Source organism: Citrus sinensis, chromosome 2 (genome assembly GCF_022201045.2).
Source record: "Citrus sinensis cultivar Valencia sweet orange chromosome 2, DVS_A1.0, whole genome shotgun sequence".
Lineage (NCBI taxonomy): Eukaryota > Viridiplantae > Streptophyta > Magnoliopsida > Sapindales > Rutaceae > Citrus > Citrus sinensis.
In genome coordinates this window covers 1,614,276-1,637,268 of record NC_068557.1, presented here as the reverse complement: position 1 = coordinate 1,637,268, position 22,993 = coordinate 1,614,276, and the positions used below count along the sequence as shown (strand labels likewise).

Below are 22,993 nucleotides of genomic sequence, written 5' to 3'. Positions count from 1 at the left end.
GTGAGCAAAACAATATAAATGAGCGAAGCAATCGGACTTTTAGCCTGAGAAATAAAAGTAAAACGAGCTCTAAAGCGGAGCATATTCCTAATCTTCCATATAAGACAAAAAAAGATAAAACGACGTAACAGGCCAAAAATTCAGCTGCTGAGAACTAAACCCACATACATTAAATTCTCCCCCGATAAAATAATGAAACACTTACTATTGTCAAATACAGGTAGTCATAATTGACGGAACTGAAATGTAAAGATCGATAAACGATAGGAAAACAAAAGTTTTTGAATAATTCAAAATATTGTTGATTAAAAGTTTGAATGACAAAGTTAAGGTTTTAAGGTTGTTTTATACTAATCTAAATAATGCGTATTTATCAAAGTAGATAAATTTGAGTTGCTATTACATAATAATATTCTACTAAATGAAATAATGAAAATAGAACAGTTGGTACTTAAATCATATGTTTAGAAAAAAAAAAGACAATATCTTGAAAGCAACAGGAAAAAAAGAATCTTAAACTTGAAAAAATAACCATGAAGAAAAAAGGAATTTTCAACTTTACCACAAGGCCAACACTCATAGATTTATTGGGTTAAATTTGTCCCATCACAATCTTTGACATAGTATATTATACTCCCAAAAAAGACACCTATAAGTCAAGTTGTAGCTCTAAAAAAATATCCTACTCATCTTACACAATCATCCTACATCAATATTTCTCTTCATTTTCATGTGCCATAAGTTGTTCTTTCTCTCTTCACCATAACTTGCTCTCTTTCTTTCTCCAGCTTTCTATTTAAAGAGTGGATTGATCACCCAAGTCTCACTCACCAAGCCAAATTAAAATTCTGTTAAGGAAAGCTTAAGTGTCTCTTTCTTATGAAAGAATGTTGAATCTACAATTTCATAATCAGTCTCAATCTATCAGAACCTTAAGTCCATTACCCAACCCATTTCTCCATGGAAATGGTCCAGCTTTTCGTCCAGCTCAGTTGAGACCTTCATTCAAAAAAGCACCCAAAATCGGAGTCGGCTTTTCTCCTAGTATTAACAGCATCAAAGCTATATTTAATTTGACTGCTGAAAAGTCTACAAAAGTTAAGGCTGTTATCACTGTGAAACCAATTGTCTCTGATCCCTTAGCAGTTGAAAAATTAATTGGTACACTTGTCTTGGAGCTTGTTAGCGCCGAGCTTGATCCTGGTAAGTGCATCGGAGTTTTTCACTTCAAAGAAAAATCACACACACACACACACACATATATATATATATGCCCTTTTTATCCCAATAGTTCGTAAAACACCTCAAAACATCCATCTCTCCCTCTTTTTATATAATTTGACGGTTTTAACTTTAATGAATTTTGATCATTCAAATAAATGAAAAGTATTTTTTTTAAGCCAAGAAAAAAAAATCAATGCGGATTACATAATTTTGTTTTGCTTTTTCAAAGTTAATTTGTGGGGAATAAAAAATATTTAACAATTATCATTTTGAAGGTTTTAGCTTATTGTTATACATATAATTGATAATTTTCTTTTAAATTAATTTCTTGTGCTTATTTGTCCTCAAATAAACCAAATAAATTATTTTTTGAATGCTTGAAGGTGTTTTTAATTACAGTTTTTGTTTACTTTTTCAGAAACTGGAAAAGAGAAACCCACCATCAAAAGCCGAGCACATAGATCACTGTTCACGGATGACGATGGAAACCTAAAATATAAAACAGAATTTGACGTTCCATCAAATTTTGGAGAAGTTGGTGCCATATTGGTGGAGGCTGATCAACTCACAGAAACGTTTTTGAAGGATATTGCTCTTGATGGTCTCCGGAATGGTCCTGTGAACATAGCTTGTGATTCATGGATTCAGCCAAAGATAGTTGACAAACAGAAGAGAATTTTCTTTACTAATAAGGTCAGTTTCAGATTATAAATAATAATTCCATATATGTACAAAAAGTTGGACTGGGGAGAATAAAGTAATGGGAGACCTTTATGCTTACTTTATACTGTTATTTGTCAACTTTTTTTTTTTAAAAAAAGGATAATTAGATACTCTTATTTCAGTTGAGGCTGCAGGTTTAAACAAATTATGGAACGTAAAATATTTCTAAAATCGATCACCAACAAGAGTAAATTAGTAATAGTAACACTTGTGTCTTTAGTTGCGATACTTCATATCGTCCAATCTAGATTAGAATTTGATTTATTTTATTTCAAGGAATTTAAATACAAGACTTTATGTTAAATTTTGTTTTGATACCATTCCCATGAAGAGTAACAACGGCGAGTTACCAATGACCTAAAAATTTAGGCTTGAAGGTAACGTTCCAAACACAGACCATTTATACAATATATATATATATATATATTTTTTTTTTTTTTTCAGGCCACTACTGTAATATAACTACCACAATAGAACTACAATAAACTGTACAAGAATAATAACCAAACATTATTCTAACACTTAATTCCCACGCATCATCTTAATTCTTTTTTTTTTTTAATTTTTTTAATTAGTCATACTTGCCATCACAAACACCGAATGGATTAGCGAGGTTAAGAGCTGAAGAACTTAACAATTTGCAAGGCGATGGACAAGGAGAGCGTAAAATACACGAAAGAATATATGATTATGATGTGTACAATGATCTCGGAATGCCTGATTCCATCTTGAAGTCAGATTTGGTACGACCGGTGCTTGGTGGCAAAGAGCACCCTTATCCTAGGCGTTGCAGAACTGGCCATCCAAAAAGTTCTAAAGGTAAAATTATATTTCTACTTTTATAACAATATATATATAAATGGCATTTTGTGCAGGGTTGAAACTATTTTGAAAAGTTGAAGGCTTAACTAAAAATTTAGCCTATCTAAATCTATATTTTGTTGTTAACTTTGAGAATGCAGCTGATAATTACATTTCTTTAAACCTATAACACATCATTATAATAGTCTAGTTATTAAGGTACTAGAATTAATTGTTTTGCATAGAATTAAACAAACAGCTTTATTTTATCAATGTAGATCCAGCCTCAGAATCATGGAGCCTCTCAGTCTACGTGCCCAGAGATGAAGCATTCTCACTGTTGAAAACAGCACAATTTTCAGCTACGGGAGTATACTCAGCGTTGCATGCAGTGATACCATTCGTAGAATCCATCCTTCGCATTGGAAAGGATAAAGGGTTTCCATCACTCGAGGCCATTGACAAACTTTTCAATGAAGGAGTTGAGCTGCCTCCAGAGATCGAAAAGCTACCTTCATGGCTAAAAATTCTTCCCAACTTTTTTAAGTCCATTGCCAATACAGGCAAAGATATTTTGCGGTTCGAGACACCGGAAACATTGAAGAGTAAGACCTAAGCCTCTTCATGTAGTCTTATTTTTACTAATCTACGAAATCTATTAAGTTGACGCTTAGGTACTTAATATGTCTCACTCTAGCTTACCGCTTGGCAGGGGCAGAGGCTTACAGAGACTAAAGGGGGCCGGGGCTCCATGCTTTAAAAAAATATTGAAGTTTCTAAATAAAATATTAAAAAATAAGTATAAAAAAATGATTTGACCCTACATACTTGATATATAAACTTTATATATAAGATGAAAGTATAATTTTATATTTTGTAAAATAAAGTTAAAATTACCTGATTGTTGATAAATAGTCTTTTTAAAAGTTTTTTAAAAGTTTGATAAAATTTGGGCCTAGTTCTTTCATTTTTATTTTTTTCATTTTGTTTTTACTTGCAATAATAACTTTAATTATCAATCAATCTCCACAAATCAAATAAAAAATCAATCCTTATTATTATTTGAAGTTTGAACTTAGCCCTCTGGAGATTAACTCTAAGATACGCCCCTTCTGCTTAGGTCCTTTTATTTTTGATTAACCGTTATATATAAATAATTGAAAGTGTATTTATATGTGTTTCATTATATTTGTGTTGCAGGAGACAAACTCTTTTGGTTAAGGGACGAGGAATTTGGTAGAGAGACTCTAGCTGGTCTCAACCCATACGGCATAAGTTTGGTCGCGGTATGGCTAACTACAGTAAAATGAAACAAAATTAAAAATTAAAAACAAAAACAACAAAATTGTAATCATGAGGTTCAAATGATTTATCCATGGTGAATTAGTGGTCACTGAGAACAGAGCTATATTGAGGGCCCAAGGTCAAATTTTTGAACAAACAATTTACTTATGGCCCCCGATGTTTCCGTTATTTGTTGTATTACCTCCTAAGTTTTTTTTTCCCTCCTTTTTGGCGCAATGAACCAAAATCCCGATTGTATAACAGAAAAAAATTGCATAAATTCGTGCAGGACTGGCCGCTGAAAAGCACACTTGATCCTGAAACTTACGGCCCAACGGAATCAGCAATTACCAAAGAATTGATCGAGAAAGAAATTGGAGGCTCGATGACTGTTGAAGAGGTATATGTGCAATATAAATTCCTTCCTTTGTACATTAATTAGTGAGAAAACTTCATAACGGACAATCAATTATTTTTATTTAATAAAATTATGAATAGAAGCACTTAATTAAAGTTTCTTATTATGCAGGCTATAAAACAAAAGAAGCTGTTTATCATAGATTACCATGATGCATTATTACCGTATGTGGAGAAAGTGAGACAGATCAAAGACACAACTCTGTATGGATCTCGTACAGTATTCTTCTTGAACCCAGATGGCACACTGAGACCGCTAGCCATTGAGCTAACTCGGCCTCCAATGGATGGCAAGCCACAATGGAAACAAGTGTTTACACCCAGTACTGGGAATTCTACTGAGTCCTGGCTTTGGAGACTGGCCAAGGCTCATGTCCTTGCTCATGATTCTGGCTATCACCAACTCATTAGTCATTGGTATATCTGTTTTATATTCTCAATTTTACCGAAATTCGTTTGATCCTAGATCCAAAATTTTAGTGTTACTGGACGTTTGCTGATTTCTTAAATGGGCATAATTAAAATCCAAATGTTATATATACTTAATCTCTTGATGGGTTAATTAAGTTTGTTTAGTCCTTAAGTTTTGGGTTAATTACTTGTTTAGTTTCTAAATTTTAAAAAATACCCCAAGACAATTTTACTATTAATTACATTATAATCTTGTCCTTAATGCCTTTACAATAATCTTGAGGACATTGATAATAAGAAAAAAAAAATTAAATTACAGAATTTATCTTAAAATTAAAATAATAACAAAAAAAATTTTACATTAATTTTTATTTAGCAAGTACTATATTAAATGATTATTTAAAGGTTCTTGATTTGTTTGCTTATTACTTTGCAGGTTAAGAACTCATTGTTGCGTTGAGCCTTACGTAATTGCAACCAATCGGAGACTCAGTGCGATGCATCCAATCAATAGACTGTTGAAACCTCATTTTCGCTACACAATGGAGATCAATGCTTTAGCTCGAAAAGTCCTTATTAATGCTGATGGAATCTTTGAAACAAATTTCTTTCCTGGAAAATATTGTATGGAGTTCAGCTCCGTCATCTATGACAAGCACTGGAGGTTTGACAATGAAGGACTCCCCAAGGACCTTATTAGGAGGTAATAAGTTACAAAGACTTCCCAATTTATGAACTAGTAGGTTAAAACTAATATTTCTTTATAAAATTATACAGAGAATAACACTTAGGTCCCATTATAATTCACTTTTGCTACTTAGGTCCCTATCCCTAATATTAAAAATTTACTATAGAACAGTAAGATCATGCTTCTATCTTTTTAGTGAAATATCACATTAGATTGACAGCAGAGTATTATATAGAAGAACCCAAAATTGATGAATTGAAAATGCTGAACATATGTTGAGCTTAATATCTTTTCCATTTTCGACTACCTAGGGGAATAGCTGTTGAAGATCCAAAAGCTCCTCATGGCCTTAAGCTAAACATCGAAGACTACCCATATGCCAACGATGGGCTCGATCTCTGGGATGCCTTAAAACAATGGGTTACTAACTATGTGAACCACTATTATCCCGATCCAAGCCTTGTAGAGTCTGATGAGGAGCTCCAAGCATGGTGGACTGAAATTCGAACCGTGGGACACGCCGAGAAAAAGGATGAACCATGGTGGCCTGTCCTGAAAACCCCTCAGGATTTAATTGAAATCATCACAACCATCGCTTGGGTTGCATCCGGTCACCATGCAGCTGTGAACTTTGGGCAATATTTATACGGAGGCTATTTCCCTAACAGGCCAACTGTTGCAAGAACCAACCTGCCAAATGAAGATCAAACAAAAGAAGAATGGAAATCCTTTCTCGAAAAACCTGAAGCTGCACTTTTGCGATGCTTCCCTGCACAGTTTCAAGCTCTTACGGTAATGCTCGTTATTGATTTGCTGTCGACTCATTCGCCTGATGAAGAGTATTTGGGGAAGGAAATGGAGCCGGCATGGGGTGATGACCCAGTTATAAAGGCTGCATTTGAAGAGTTTAACCTCAAAATGCAGGAGCTTGAAAGGATCATTGATGACAGAAATTCGAATGAGAATTTGAAGAACAGAACTGGAGCTGCGATTGTTCCATATGAGCTCCTGAAGCCGTTTTCGGAACCTGGCGCGACAGGAAAAGGAGTTCCCTACAGCATCTCCATCTAGAGTGCACGAAGCTCATTGCAAATCAAACTTTAAGAAATAAGATGTCATACGTCTTTAATTTAAATAAGCTGCTTCGCCGGAATTTTTTCCGGCTAGCCAAATACCAAAACTACCAATGAGCTCATTACACGGTTTTGGTCGTTGATGTTTGTACTTTATGTTGCGTGGGAGTGGGTCCTAGGAGTCACTTCTAGAATAAATTGTTTGTAGCTCTGTGAGTATATGATGTGATATAATGTTATGTTTTCTTTATCAAGAATAAATCTTCTTCAAACTAATGTGATCCATGGGTAATTGGGAACTCATACTCTATTTAGAATAATACTATATGAATTTAGATTTTATGCCTATTTCAATATTTTTTAACATTTGTAAGAGTTTTTTTTTTTTTTTGATACGTCAAATAAGTAATCCTATAACAATTATTTAAATTAATCCTAACTTTTTATTAAACACAAAAACAGATCATTTTGGGGCTAATTAAAATTATATATATATACACACATGAGCAATCCTCGGCTAAGCGAGGTATTATAAAGGAGAAAACAGAATGTGAGAATACAAAATGACTAAGGCGGTTTATAGTTAAACAGTAAAGTCTGATGATGCTTTAAATGTAATTCCAGACGGGTTCCGTTAAAATGCTACTTGTGGTGGTGTTTACTAAGAATGCCAGTGGTGATTTTATAGCGGGTTCAGTTGCTGATGGCGGAGATTATGGTTGTTAATCATATTATTGGCAGGCTAATGACAGAGGGTGGCATAACTAATGGTTATCAAGGTTGGCGCAAATTTTGGTTAGAATGTGGTTTATTGCTTGTTGTAAATTTCTTTCTAAAAAGTTCTTTGAAATCCTCTTGGCATCTCAAAAGCAAATAGATTAATAGTAAGATGAAATGTAAGATGAAGCCTTCTTTCATGGATTTTCATTGCCTACACACTTTTAGGGAGAACAGCAGTGCTGCTGTATTGTCTTGCAAAACTAATTCTTAATCATGATGAGCTTTTGTGGTGGAATGATCCCGCTGCGAACATTCAGCAATTCTTATATCAAGATGCTAAAGTGCTTTTTGAAGTATCGTTTTATTTTATATACTTTTTGGATGTCTACTTATCTTATATTTTTCTTCATTGCTCCTAGTGCTATGGCTTTTTTTAAGAATAAGGCGCACAATGTCGCCCTTGAATAAATGTTTCGGTTGCTTCTTTTTCTTTTTTTCTTTAACTAAATACTTATTATAATATATTATTTTAATAGCAGCAACAATCCCAAACTATTGGGCCTTAGATATGAATATGAGGATTAATATAAAATAATGCCATTACTGTGTTGGTTAAATAATATTCTAAAAAATTACAAGATTGATTAGTTATTAATTGTCGTGAGAAAATAATATAATCATACCGATAGCATTTTTATTTGGGTAAAAGCTCGTTTAGTCCCTATATTTTAAAGTTAGTGCCCGTTTAGTCCCTATATTTTTAAAAATACCTCAAACCATCCCTACTATTAAATTATTGACACTTTTGCCATTATCTTTTGTTCCTTTTAACTTATTTTTATAATATTGTCCTATTATAATAATTTTTTAGACATTATTAAAAAGAAAAAATAACCCTATTATAATAATTTTTTAGACATTATTAAAAAGAAAAAAATAAATTACCAGTTTAACACCAAAAAATAAAATAAAATAAAAAATATATATTAATTTTTGTGAAACACACTCTTGAGTTAAAATATTAATTTTTCTAAAAAATTGATAATATAATTTTTATGATATTAATTTTTTAGACATACGTGAGCTTCCACAAAAATTAATATATACCTTTTTTGTTTTTATTTTATTTTTGAGTTTAATTTGATAATTTAATTTTTTATTAATATCCAAAAAAGAAACATTATTGTAAAAATGTAATATTGTAAAAACAAGTTAAAAATAATGGCATAAGTGTCAATATTTAGTAGTAGGGACATTTTGAGGTGTTTTTAAAAATACAGGGACTAAATGGACACTAACCTCATAATATAGGGACTAAACAAGCTTTTACCCTTTTTATTTTTACTATTTATGGTTGAAAAATATAACTACATTTGGGTAATATAGCCCTCTGCAATAGAGTGGTCCTATAACACGTGTATGTCACGTTAAATGTTACATTATCTAGTGCATTTTTTTCTCATTGGACCGTTAGTTTTCTAGAACGGTTTGATGATTACTCTAATGTATTAGTGTTATAAATCAGTCATCATGTTGGATGGATCTGCTATTGCTGAAATATATTGCCGTATTATTGACTGTTTAATGAGATTAATTTAAAGCTTCCAAAAATTAAATAAATAAATAAAGGTGTAATTTTGAAGGTAAGGGGTGAACAATAGTATTTATGCTCGCTTTTAACATTCCCCTTCACGTGAAAGACTAATTTGGACTTGTCACATGATCAGACATAAGAGGCTTACTCCACCGTGTGTAAATTCAATTCATCTCAAATATAAGGCAAAATTATAGTATTTGAGCTTGATTAACACGTTGATCCAACTTTTAGACGTCTAACATGATATTCTAAAATATGTAAGTGGTTGAGCGCCGGTCCTACACGTCTTAAATGTAAGGGAAAATAATATATTTGAGCTTGACCAAGACTTTGACCCAGTTTTCAAACGTGGGTAACCTACTACTCTGAAAGATTCATATGGTTGATTGTTAGTCGTACACGTGTAATAGAATGCCGTGAGAAAGCAAAAGTTCATTGAACATGATAATATATTTAAATTGTTTGCACTATTATTTTTATTATTTATGGTTGAAAATGATAACAAGCAATTCCTTAGATAAGATCGCAAATACAGTTTTTCTGGCCGATCACCAACAGTATATTTGACAATAAATAGTAAAATAATAATTGATAACATCACATAAACATGTTAATTGAACAAAGTCTCCTAAATGATGTTTAACGTTACATGTTGACACCAAACTATAAACAAACTGAACTTTAATTTATTAATAAAGTAAAGAATCACTCATAGAGTAGATAAGAACAAAAATTCACTACTCTACCGTTTATATTTTAAATTAGAGTGAGAATCCTGAGTAATGAAAATCTTATGATTATAAGTGTAGAGTGTGAATGAAAGTCGATTGTTTACTTATACTAGAATGAGCGTATGAAATTAAAATCAAAATTCAATTTATGTGTCTATTTTGTCTTGTATTGAGAGTAAATAATTTTAAATTATAATTTTACCCTTATAATTATAATAATATTACTTTTAAGTAAATTTAAATTAGAATCAATGTAAATTATTATTTTTAACTAAATATAATAAAATTATATTAAAAAAATTTTGGTATTATTATTTTTAATAAATTTAATTTTATAAAATAGTACAATAATATTACTTAAATAAATATGATATTATTATGTTTATTTCATTAAATATAATTATATTAAATTCAATTAAAAAATGGGTAGAAAATGAAGAGGTGAGAGTGGATTTCCATTCTCATCTCCCCACATAGGAGTGGGAATCTCACTCACCACTCCAAAAATGAGTGGGGGTAGGAGTGAAATTCTCACTTCCCCCTTAAAATATGCAAATAAACACTAGAGTGAGATGAATCTATACTCTTCACTCCCACTTCAATAAATAAAGATAACATAAAAGATTACAATGAGATAAAGCTATTATCTTCGACTACGCTTCAATACTCTTTGACTAGAAGTGTTCACATTTTGTTTTATTGTCTATTTTTAGACTTCAAAAATCTGAAAAATACTCCAGTTCACATGTGTATGTCATATTAATTTACGTAGTGTTGAGATCCTATATAAAAACAATAGCTTTTTTAATAATATATTATCGTATAAACTTATCAAATTATTAATTTAGCATGTTAAACCTAAGTTTGGGATTGAATGCTAATTTATCAAAATTTAGTTATAAATAATTTATCATTAAAAATGAAAATGAGGTATATAAAACGAATTGGTCACAATCAAGTACATAAAAACCAATTATTAAGGTATTAAAAAAACGATGAAGTCCAAAATCTAATGCCTTACTAGTAATTATTATCCATTCGATTTTTACTTTTTTGCCCTCCCTTTTTCAAGCTCCTATTGAATTCTCATCACAGCCAGTCCACCCCCAAGTTTACTTCTTCCTCTTCTTTTCAGTAGGGAAAATATTCAATACCAACTAAGATCAATTATTGGACTAATAATATTAGCAATCCCTGAATCTTTTGCTGACTTTTTAAGTATAAGTTAGGTCCATGAGACTAACTCATAATAAAAAATTAGTTCAGGAATTGAGGGTATTTAGAAGCCATGAGATTGATTATTAGGCTAACAACATAAACTTAAGACAACCATTATCAACTCTGGAACCAACTTTTAAGCAAGCAAACTACCAAAAAAATCCTCAAATTTTAAGTTTTCTTCGACTTTCTACATGAAAGAAATCACTGACAACATCAAAAGAAAAATTAAATAAAACATGGAAAATGAAAATTTGTTTAAGAAGATCAATTAGAGGATGAATTTACTTTTTGTTGTTAAAAAATAAAAATAAAATTTGTGTACATAGAAAGAGTTTCATGATTTCCTGGACAAATTTCATAGGAATGCTTCTTACTTTCTCAAAAAATGTGTTCACAGAAACAACCTGAAGATTTTCTAGATAAGTTTCAAAGGAATGCTTCTTTCTTTGTTGCATGGCATTTTAAGGTGAGTCAGGAGTTCACAAAGTTTCCCTCGTCATCTCGAGGGAGAATAATAATGATGGAAATAAAATAATAAAATGATAAGATAAATGACTGTTTGTTTTTATCCTGATTATCAATGAAAAAAATACTTATTGACTCTGTCTTTACTGAAGTATCATTATTCTTAAATTATTTTAGCGTGAGAGTAACAGCATGACTGATTGGGCTATTGTGTTAGTATTTTAAATCGGTCCTAATCTGCTGTTGGGTAATGTGGTGTTGTATTGTTGGCTGTTTAATGAAATTACTACGTCACTTTAGGGAAAAAAAAAAGGCTAACGAAATATAAAACTCGTGATTATAAATGAAGTGATGTACGACGAAGAAACTTTGTCGCGGAGTGTCACGAGTTATCAGAACGAATCACTTGTTAAGTTTGTGGCCAAATTTACAAACATAATGAAAAGAAATAAAAAGGGACAAAAATCTGGCCAATTTTTTTATTTAACTTTATCATGGTTACCAAGCCATTAAGGAAAACAGCAAGTTAAAACCGACAGTATTATACTTTTAAAATAATATTTTACATTAAGTAAAAAAGCAAGTTAAAGCCGCCAGTATTATACTTTCAAAATAATATTTTATTTTTGTCCGTTCTAAGTAATTACTAAAATGTATATTATATTTATTAGATGATGTTTAGAAAATAAAGTCACATTGATTGAGTATGACTAGGCCCATTATTGGTGTATGGTTAAGAGTCCTCAAACCTTTAGGTTAGATTAAACATCAAGGAAATGAAATTCACATAGAGTTCAATGTGCTTCTTGTGCCCTTTTTTAGGTTATATCAAACAATAATGACATATAGAAACAAAGTAATTAATCAAATGATTGATTGCTTTTTTTTAAAAAATTGATTGTTAATTAATATAAAAACTAATTAACTCAATCTTAGTTAATCAATCAATCACTCCTAAATTATTTCATTGTATGATTTTTTTTCTACATTTCAAAACACTTATATAAATTAAGTATTTGTGTTCATAAATAAAGTGAAATTTTAAAAGACTTTTGAACTGTGCTCTTTGTTGTTGTGCTTTTCAATACTAGTGCCGGTAGATTTTTAATTATAATATTAATAGAAGAATATACATGTAATATTAAAAAAAAATGAGCACCACAAACGACAAAATCCACTCACATTAAAATTTTGCCTTACTAAAATAATGAAATGCTTAACACCACCAAGTGTAGTCATAGTTCTCTTCATTTTTCATGTGCCATAAATTGCTCTTTGCCTCATTCTCCAATTTGGTATATAAATTAAGGAAAATGACACCTCCACCAACAAAATTTAAAAAAATGGTCACAAAAACTCCCAAATTTTAAAAAAGGAACATCAATACTTCTTTTTCTCCATAATACCTTTTGACTATAATAATTAGAAAATTGACTTTAAAGGTTTTTAATCAACACAAATTTAATATAAATAATATAATTTAGACTAATAATATTAAATTATTTTTATATTTAAAATAATATTAAAATTTGAAATTAATATATTTATTTTAATAATATATTTGTAATATTATAAAGATCTTAAATAAGTCTTTGGGTTAAATAGATTTTAAAATTAAAAAAAACCCTATTAATAACATTAAAATTAACTTTTACATAGTATTCAAAATAATTTTAATTTTAATTTATTTGTTTTAATATTATGTTTCTATCTATTATTAAAAATTAATTTAATATAATAAAATAGGTCTAATAGATTAAAAATATAAAAATATTTTTAAATATAAAAATTATTTTGAAATATATATATATATATATATTATTACATTTATTTTAATGCCATATTTCTATTTATTATAAAAATTTGGGGTTATTTTTTTGGAATTTGTAGAGTCAAAAGACATTATGGTTAAAAAGGAGTTTTAATTATAATTAATATTACTAGAAGTATATGCATGTAATATATATATATATAGACACACACCACAAACGACAAAATCCACACACATTTAAATTTTGCCGTACTAAAATAATGAAATGCTTAACACCACCATGTGTAGTCACAGTTCTCTTCATTTTTCATGTGCCATAACTTGCTCTTTGCATCTTTCTCCAATTTTGTACATAGATTATAAAGTATGGATTGATCACTTAAAGTCTCAATCACCAAGTCAAATTAAAAGGGTGAACACTTGCATAGTATCTATATTTTGAGTTAAATATTCATTTATTCTTTATATTTTAAAAAATACCTAAAAATATACTTATTGATGATTATATTTCAATCATATCCTTGCTTTCTCTATACTTTTACTATAATACCCTTGCAACAATATTCTTGAATATATTAATGAAAAGAAAAAAAATATAAATTTATCAAATTAGCCTTGAAAGTATAATAAAAACTACTTGTTATTATTTTTTTATTAATTTGGTAAATTATTTTTTTTCAAAAAATATTAATAAGATTGTTGTTAAAGATATTATACATTGCTCTAAATTGGCTGATATTAATTTATTTGTAAATAATAACTAGCAAGATTGTTGCAATGACATAAAAAATATTTGTTTCATAATAGTATTTATTTCTTAATTCACTAATAAATAATTATTGATTAATTAATCTTTTTATAAATTAAACAATTAATGTAAAAAATATTCTTTCACCGATATTATTGTAAAAGTAAAAAAAAAATTAAGGATAAGAGTATAACATATTTGATAAAGAAAGAATATCTTCTAATATTTTTCAATATACAGGAAATAAATATATATTTAAATTAAAATATATGAACTAAACAAACAATTAATTTTTTCCTCACTTAAATAATGAAATACTTAACATTGTCAAGTGTAGTCACAGTTCTCTTCATTTTTCATGTGCCATAACTTTCTCTTTGCCTGCTCTTTCTCCAACTTTCTATATAAAGAGTGGATTGATCTCTCAAGTCTCAGTCACCAAGCCAAAGGTCTCTTACTTGTGAAAGAATGTTGAATCCACAAGTTCATCATCAGTCTCAATCTATCAGAACCCTATGTCCATTACCCAAGCCATTTCTCCGTGGAAATGGTCAGGCTTTTCGTCCAGCTCAGTTGAATCCTTCATTCAAAAAAGCATCCAAAATCGGAGTCGGCTTTTCTCCTAGTAATAACAGTATCAAAGCTATATTTAATTTGACTGAAAAGTCTACCAAAGTTAAGGCTGTTATCACTGTGAAACCAATTATCCCTGATCCTTTAGCACTTTCCAGTTTAGTTGGTGCACTTGGCTTGGAGCTTGTTAGCGCCGAGCTTGATCCAAGTAAGTACTGAGAAATCCGATCAATACATCGGACTTTTTCCACTCCAAAGAGGGGGGGGGGGGGGAACTCAATTACTCCCATTGAGTTTGAATTTTTATCTTTTTTGTGATATCAAACTATACCTTGATTTTTTTGAAAATACGTCAGAACGCTATTTTAATATTTGATTTTTATGATTTATTGTTAAAGGTTTGACCTTTTTTATCAATTGTAGTCTGAATTGCAACCTTTGCTTTGTCTCCTTCCCGTTTGATTGCTGACAGCTGTCCGGTCGAAAGTTTTATTGTATGATTTTAGTGCGGTTCATGAATAAGCTAGTTTTTCGGTGTGAGTGTTCATGAACTTTTGTAGGTTCAACTCAGCTTGCCCAATTTACTTTTCCGTTTTTTGACCTATGGAGGTTGAACTATGGCTAGCTTTACACTATTCACCTTTTCTTTTAAGTTCAAAACGATAAGGTTTAGATGTTAGCACAATATACTCAAAATATTTCACAGATAAAGAAATAAAAGTAACATTAGATGAGTTTTCCAATTCCAACTCAAGGGTATAACAGAATCCTATACAATTTTTTTTTTCAAAAAACAAATTATTAGTCCTCTAACAAATTAATTAATCATTTATTTTTCTGAAAACTTATATATGGGTGTTTTTAGTTACAATTGTTGCGTATTTTTTCAGAAACGGGAGAAGAGAAACCCACCATCAAAGGTCTTGCACTTGGGGTACTGGGCAAGGATGACGATGGAAACATAAAATATAAAGCAGAATTAAAAATTCCAGCAAGTTTTGGAGATGTCGGTGCCATATTAGTGGAATCTGATCAACTCACAGAAATGTATTTGCAGGATATTGTTCTTGATGGTCTCCCAAATGGTCCTGTGAATTTAACTTGTGATTCATGGATTCAGCCAAAAATAGTTGACAAACAAAAGAGAATTTTCTTTACTAATAAGGTCAGTTTCAGATTTTAATTTTCTGGCTTATATAATTGTAAAACTTATATTCTTCTCGGCCGTCAATTTTCTTTTCTTTTTCCTTTTAGTTTCCTTTTTTCATGAATTATGTTTATGCACAAAAAAAGTCAGGCTAGGGAGAGAAAATTAATAGTAATGTGAGACCTTATGATTGCCTTGCAAATGTAACTTATAAAAGTAAAAAGTTAAAACCAAAAATAACTCCTTTCATATTATGATATTCCATTTCGTCCCATACATGTAAATTAGAATTTGCTTTAGTTTATTTCCAGAATCTAAACACAGGACTTTATGTTTAAATTTGTTTTGATTCCGCGATGAGTTACCACATGACCTAAGAAACTTGAAGTTGACAGCCGAAATAATAAAATTATATCGAAGATTATTTTTATCAAATATATGTTGTGTAGACCAAATTTTACAAGATTCCCTGGTACTGTCAAGTTTCTTCTAGTAATTTTTTTTTAATAATATCGTATATAGTCACATTCATCTTAATTCTTAATTGATTTTTTTCCCCTTCATTTTTGAATTAGTCATACTTGCCCTCACAAACACCGAACGGATTAAAGAGGTTAAGAGCCGAAGAGCTTAACAATTTGCAAGGCGATGGACAAGGAGAGCGTAAAAGACACGAAAGAATATACGATTATGATGTGTACAATGATCTTGCATTACCTGAAATCAAAGAGTTGGCACGACCAGTGCTTGGTGGCGAAGAGCACCCTTATCCAAGGCGTTGCAGAACTGGACGTCCTAAAAGTTTTGCCGGTAAAATCATCAGTCCCGACTAATAAGTAATGGGCTTAGGATTTCGATTCATACCAAAACACAAGCCTATTGGATGGAGGAATCTATCATACTTATAAATTCAATTAACTCCTCTTTTTCTAGTTAATATGGGACACAACTTAACAAATATATATCCTACTTTTTGGCCCTTCAAATATACAATTTTTATTCTTATTATGTGGTCCGTTTTCGTTTGTTTACTTCAGGCTTAGAGAGGAGTTTTAATTTGTTAGATATTAAGGTACAATTGTGTGTGTATAAACATATATATTTAACATATAATGAAATAAACAGCTTTATTTTATTATTGTAGATCCAGCCTCAGAGTCAAGGAGCGTCAGTATCTATGTGCCCAGAGATGAAGCATTCGCAGATATAAAATTAGGGCAGTTTTCAGCTTCGTCACTATACTCAGGGTTGCATGCATTGGTGCCATTCTTAGAAGCCATCCTTATCGATAAGGATCTAGGATTTTCATCACTCTCGGATATTGACAAAGTCTTTAACGAAGGAATTGAGCTGCCTCCGGAACTCAAAGATCAACCTTTATGGCAAAAAATTCTTCCCATATTGTTTAAGACCGTTTCTAATACAGGCAAAGAGGTTTTTCGGTTCGACACGCCAGAAACAGTGGATAGTAAGAATTAAACCTCTTCATGCAATTTTAATAAGTATTAATATTTAAATCAAAAAATCAAACGCAGTGACAATAAAAATAACGTTTGTTAACTCATATAATTAATATTATAATTCTATATGGTCTAACGTTATTTTTGTCGTCATTGTGTCAGCTTTAAGGCCCTTTTATCACTTTTTAATTTTTATTTTTTAGTAAGCTATAAAATCTATTAAATGACACTTACATACTTAATGTTTCTCACTTTTATCAATTGGATCCTTTTATTTTTACAACTAATCATTATACACACACATCACTGTTGTTAAAGCGTTAATAGAGGGGGAAAAATACAACTAGATGAATCAAAAATAAATTTGAATGTGTATTCATATGTGTTTTATTCTGTTTGCGTGTGTTGCAGGAGATAAATTCTTTTGGATAAGGAACGAGGAATTTGGTAGAGAGACTCTAGCTGGTCTCAACCCATACAGCATTAAATTGCTCTCGGTATGACTAATATAATATAGTGAAACAAAATAGAAAACAAAAAAAAAAGCAAAAACAACGAAATTGTAAACGTGATTGGTCTCTCTACGTTGAATGAGTTGTTGTTGCACCAGGTCAAAATATTCAACAAAAATAATTTACGTATACCCCCTAATGGTTAAATTATTTACTGTATTACCTCCAAAACTTCAATGTTTCTCCTTTATGGCCCTATGAACCAAAATCCTGACTGTTACAAAAGTATTATGTATAACAATTTGCCTAAATTCGTACAGCAATTGCCACTAAAAAGCACGCTTGATCCTGAAATTTACGGCCCACCGGAATCAGCAATTACCACAGAATTGATTGAGCAAGAAATTGGAGGCTTGATGACTGTTAACGAGGTATATGTTCCTAATTTGTGAGAAAAATTCATAGTTTCTATATATTTAATAAAATTATGGATAGAAACGCTTAAATTTTTCTATTATGCAGGCTATAAAACAAAAAAAGTTGTTCATCATAGATTACCATGATGCGTTATTACCGTATGTGGGGAAACTGAGACAGATCGAAGGCTCTACGCTGTACGGATCTCGAGCACTCTTCTTCTTGAACCCAGATGGCACATTGAGACCACTAGCCATCGAGCTAACTCGGCCTCCATTGGACGGCAAGCCACAATGGAAACAAGTGTTCACACCCAGTAGGCATTCTACTGACTCCTGGCTTTGGACGCTAGCAAAGGCTCATTTCCTTGTTCACGATACCGGCTATCACCAGCTCATTAGCCATTGGTATATTATTTAACTTTTAAAATTGATAATAGGCGATAAATATAACTTTTAAATAATAATTTTGATAAAAATAGTACAGATATTTTATAATTTAATTATGTAAGAGTAGGATAAAATTAATTTTAGCAAGTATATTGAATGATAAATTAAAAGTTATTCTTTTATTCGATTATTGTTTTCGCAGGTTAAGAACTCATTGTTGCGTTGAACCTTACATAATTGCAGCCAACCGGAAACTCAGTGCAATGCATCCAATCAATAGACTGTTAAAACCTCATTTCCGTTACACAATGGAGATCAACGCTAAAGCTCGACTTATTCTTGTTAATGCTGGTGGACTCGTTGAAACCACATTCTTTCCTGGAAAATACTCTATGGAGTTCAGCTCTGTAATCTATGACAAGCAGTGGAGGTTTGACCATGAAGCACTACCCAAAGACCTTATTAGCAGGTAATTAGATCGCAAGGTTCCCCCATTTACGAGCTAATGCATTAAAAATAGAAACTAAATACAAGTTTTCTGAGTAATCCTCGGGAATAGGAAACTTCTAGAAAGCGGTTAAATTGAAATAAGGAACCAAAGAACCACCTGGGGGGAGTCTATAGAAGAGCATCAACAAGAAAAAATTTTGTCCAAGTATTTGCATGTAACTCTTCGTGAATGCAAAGAGAGGATGACACTTGGGTCCTTAGCATTTTTTTTTTTTGGCCATTGTCACCCAGGTCTCTAATGTTTTTTAAACCCACTACATCTTTGATGTTAGAAATTTAATGTTCTAACTTTACTACAGAAGAGTAAATGTGATTGTTTTTGACATACAAAACCATGCCTCTGTTAAGAATAATTTCTTTTTCATTTTGCAATCCTAGGGGAATGGCTGTTGAAGATCCAAACGCTCCACACGGCCTAAAGCTAACAATCGAAGACTACCCATTTGCCAACGATGGACTCGATCTCTGGGATGCCTTAAAACAATGGGTTACTGAGTATGTGAATCACTACTATACCGATCCAAGTCTTGTAGAGTCTGATGAAGAGCTCCAAGCGTGGTGGACTGAAATTCGAACTGTGGGACACGCCGACAAAAAGGATGAACCATGGTGGCCTGTCCTGAAAACTCCTCAGGATTTAATTGAAATAGTCACAACTATCGCTTGGGTAGCATCTGGTCAGCATGCAGCTGTGAACTTTGGGCAATATTTATACGGAGGCTATTTCCCTAACAGGCCTACTATGTCAAGAACCAACATGCCTACTGAAGATCAATCAGAAGCAGACTGGAAATCCTTTCTCGCAAATCCTGAAGATACACTTTTGCAATGCTTTCCTTCAAAGATGCAAGCTATGCAAGATATGGTCATTCTGGATACGCTGTCGACTCATTCGCCTGATGAGGAGTATTTGGGGAAGGAAATGGAGCCCGCCTGGGGTGATGACCCAGTTATAAAGGCTGCATTTGAAAAGTTTAATCGCAAGATGCAGGAGCTTGAAGGGATCATTGATGACAGAAATTCGAATGAGAATTTGAGGAACAGAACTGGGGCTGGGATCGTGCCATATGAGCTCTTGAAGCCATTTTCGGGACCTGGTGCAACAGGAAAAGGAGTTCCGTACAGCATCTCCATCTAGAGTGCGCAAAGCTCATTGCAAATAAAACTTTAAGAAATAAAATGTCACTTTTGTTTAACCTAAATAAGTTCCGCTTGTCCGAACTTTTTCAAGCAAGCACAACACCAAAACTTTCAGCGAGCTCATTGCACAGTTTTGGTAGTTTACGTTTGTATTTTATGTTGCATGTGAGTCCTATCCACGATATTATGTTATGATACTAATGTAAAAGTCAAGCAAAATATTAAATTTTTTATCATTTTTAATCTTTTTCATTATAGATGATGCGGTGGAAATATCTTATGCATACAGAACTTTATCTATATAATCATATGAAAATTGGAAGAAATTCATAATTAACACGGTCATGTATATTTGAATACCCGTTAATATTTTAACATGAGAGACAAAATTGGTTCTCAAAGTTTTATTAAAAAATTCAAGTTGTAAGAAAAGAAGATGATTTAATGAGTAACAATCCCTATCATATAATGAGCACTTATGCATGTGGTAAAATTTTTGAACTCTCTGTGCATAATGTTAAAAAACATAAATTAATTAGATAACACGGGGTTTTTAATTAAAGATGCCTTAAAAGTAGGGTATTTAGTTAAATATACCCCATGCTTGAAAATTATCTAGATATACTTTTTTATGTGGTACATTGTTTAAAATATCGCTAAATAAAAATATAAAACACACACAACTCACCTCCAACACTCTTTACTCTCACTCTTTTTTACTCCACACAACAAAAACTCATCCCACACTCAAAATCACTCACGAACAGCCAATGCACTGAGATTTTAGTTTGCAGCTGGGTGCATTATTCAACACATGAATAAGGTATTTGAAATTTTATTTTTATTTTGTGTTATTTATTTATTTTGTTGACATTATATTATTTTTAGGGTTTTGTTTGGTTTGTGATAAACAATAAAGCAACTCACATTTTCATTATATTTGCATCATATGACTGTTATTTGATGGATTTTAAAACTACATTCGTTAAAACCTGAAGTTGCTGCCAAAATTTTGTCCTGCACCCTGTATGTATGGATTTACACGACTGTAGTCGTGAAAATGTGCAAAAAATTTTAATTATTATGACACCCTATCATTTTATTGGTGCGAAAAATATATTATTTTCACTAGATATATCCTTTAACTATTACTGGACTATAGTAGTGTGTTTTAATAAGTTACACGACTACTATCGTGTACGTATGAACTTACATATTATAATTGTACATATATGTAAAATGTTCCAACTGTTATGAGATCCCAGCATTTTATCAGTGCAAAAAAAATATTTTTTGAAGAAAAAATATGTCCTTTCACTATTTATAGTCATGCATTTCTATAACTTACACAACTGTCATAATGTATGTATAACTTTTGTCATGTATGTATGAATTTACACAATAGCAGTTGTGCAAGATTGAAATATAGTGTAGCTGTTATGACACATAGCATTCTGTTAGTATAAAGATTACATTTTTTTTATTAAACATATTCTCTAACTGTTTACTAAACTATAGTTGTGTATTTTAGCAAGTTACATAATTATTGTCGTGTAAACTAGCAATTACATGACAGCAATCGTGTAAATAGACAGACAGCTCAACACTTCATAATATACCTTATTTGATTTTTTTTTTGTATAATCATCTGTTGTATTATTGCAAGAAGTGACTTCAGTATGTGTGCCTATTATTCTTTAGAATCATAAGAAATTAGGATAGCATCACAAGGTGAAGAAAAGTTACGCCGTAAGTACGGTAGGTGTGGTTATTAATGATATAATCGACTAACTTGCAATACACCAATCTCATTGTCTAACAATGAGCCTGTAGTTAGACCGAACGAAATAAAAACAAGCACACATACTACTATGAACCTTACATACTTGTCATTTTTGTTGTTTTAATTTCTTTAATATCTAAAATAGTTAGTTGATAAATTTCTACCCTTTTTGTTTTGCAGCTGGATAAACATGTTTGTGTGGCTTATGCTATTTTCAAAAGGAGGCGACCGGGGCTTTATAATACATGGGTCGAGTGTTTGGGCTGAGCATGCAAATAATTATGATGATTGTGCAGTAACTTCCATTATATTACGACTTATTTATGATTTGAACATGTATTGGATTTATGTTGTTTGATGTACAATTACTTTTGTTATTTGTTAAATTGAAGTATATGTTAAAGTCTATGTTGATTTTGTTGTCATTATAATGAATGTTTTAGGTAATTTTATGTTCTATGTCCACTTACCCAAATACAGTCGTGTATTTTGGCTCTTATTCGACTATTGTCGTGTATATCTAATTGTACTCAACTATAAATGTGAATATATTAAATACTCAACTATTGTCGTTTATTTATGATAATACCCGACTAAAGTTATGTACCAATGTAAATACCAGCTGGTTATGTATGTTTACAAATACTTAACTGTTGTCGAGTATTTGTGAAAATACCCGACTGCAGTCGTGTACTAATGCAAATACCAGCTGGTCATGTATGTTTGTAAATACTCGACTGCAGTCGAATATCTGTGAAAATACCTGACTACAGTCGTGTACCAATGCAAATACCATCTGGTCATGTATGTTTGCAAATACTCGACTGCAATCGAGTATCTGTGAAAATACTCGACTGCAGTCGTGAACCAATGCATATACCAGCTGGTCATGTATGTTTGCAAATACTCGACTACAGTCAAGTATCTGTGAAAATACTCGATGACAGTCATGTATTTGGGCTGAGCATTTCTTAAGCATATATGACTATTCTATTACATCACATACATTATATAAAATTATCTTCTCTGTCATTAATATACTTAATAAAAAAAACATATGTATGATGTCAAATTAACTTTAATGATATCAAATATCAACAACATCCCATTGTAATCATTACATCTCATGATAAGTAATCCAAAAAATGACACATCAATAAAGTTTTTAAGAGTGGGACACTACGTAGTTTTTTTACAAGACCTACTCCAAAATAATTTGACAGCCAATGGTTCTTGAAATTGTGCAAC

General features: G+C 31.3%; 2 protein-coding genes across 2 annotated transcripts; both read left to right on the top strand.

Annotated features, from left to right (window-relative positions):
• Nucleotides 1-675: 675 nt before the first annotated feature.
• LOC102625710 (linoleate 13S-lipoxygenase 2-1, chloroplastic) lies at nt 676-6,897 on the top strand. The gene is made up of 9 exons (XM_006494209.4): nt 676-1,203; nt 1,643-1,917; nt 2,523-2,766; nt 3,027-3,353; nt 3,949-4,034; nt 4,322-4,432; nt 4,562-4,866; nt 5,297-5,563; nt 5,860-6,897. Exons 1-9 carry the CDS (start codon nt 888-890, stop codon nt 6,617-6,619), a joined length of 2,691 nt encoding a protein of 896 aa, XP_006494272.1. The 5' UTR covers nt 676-887; the 3' UTR covers nt 6,620-6,897.
• Nucleotides 6,898-14,238: 7,341 nt separating this feature from the next.
• LOC102626288 (linoleate 13S-lipoxygenase 2-1, chloroplastic) lies at nt 14,239-20,198 on the top strand. The gene is made up of 9 exons (XM_006494211.3): nt 14,239-14,655; nt 15,338-15,612; nt 16,170-16,404; nt 16,739-17,062; nt 17,466-17,551; nt 17,827-17,937; nt 18,029-18,330; nt 18,515-18,781; nt 19,201-20,198. Exons 1-9 carry the CDS (start codon nt 14,343-14,345, stop codon nt 19,958-19,960), a joined length of 2,673 nt encoding a protein of 890 aa, XP_006494274.1. The 5' UTR covers nt 14,239-14,342; the 3' UTR covers nt 19,961-20,198.
• Nucleotides 20,199-22,993: the final 2,795 nt, after the last annotated feature.

What these genes read in the sequence shown, in the direction of transcription:
- LOC102625710 (XM_006494209.4), top strand. Translation starts at nt 888, where the DNA reads ATGTTGAATCTACAATTTCATAATCAGTCTCAATCTATCAGAACCTTA. An exon ending in GCTCGATGACTGTTGAAGAG is followed by an intron (nt 4,433 to 4,561) that starts GTATATGTGCAA and finishes CTTATTATGCAG; the next exon opens with GCTATAAAACAAAAGAAGCT. An exon ending in CCCAAGGACCTTATTAGGAG is followed by an intron (nt 5,564 to 5,859) that starts GTAATAAGTTAC and finishes TCGACTACCTAG; the next exon opens with GGGAATAGCTGTTGAAGATC.
- LOC102626288 (XM_006494211.3), top strand. Translation starts at nt 14,343, where the DNA reads ATGTTGAATCCACAAGTTCATCATCAGTCTCAATCTATCAGAACCCTA. An exon ending in ACAGCATTAAATTGCTCTCG is followed by an intron (nt 17,552 to 17,826) that starts GTATGACTAATA and finishes AAATTCGTACAG; the next exon opens with CAATTGCCACTAAAAAGCAC. An exon ending in GCTTGATGACTGTTAACGAG is followed by an intron (nt 17,938 to 18,028) that starts GTATATGTTCCT and finishes TCTATTATGCAG; the next exon opens with GCTATAAAACAAAAAAAGTT.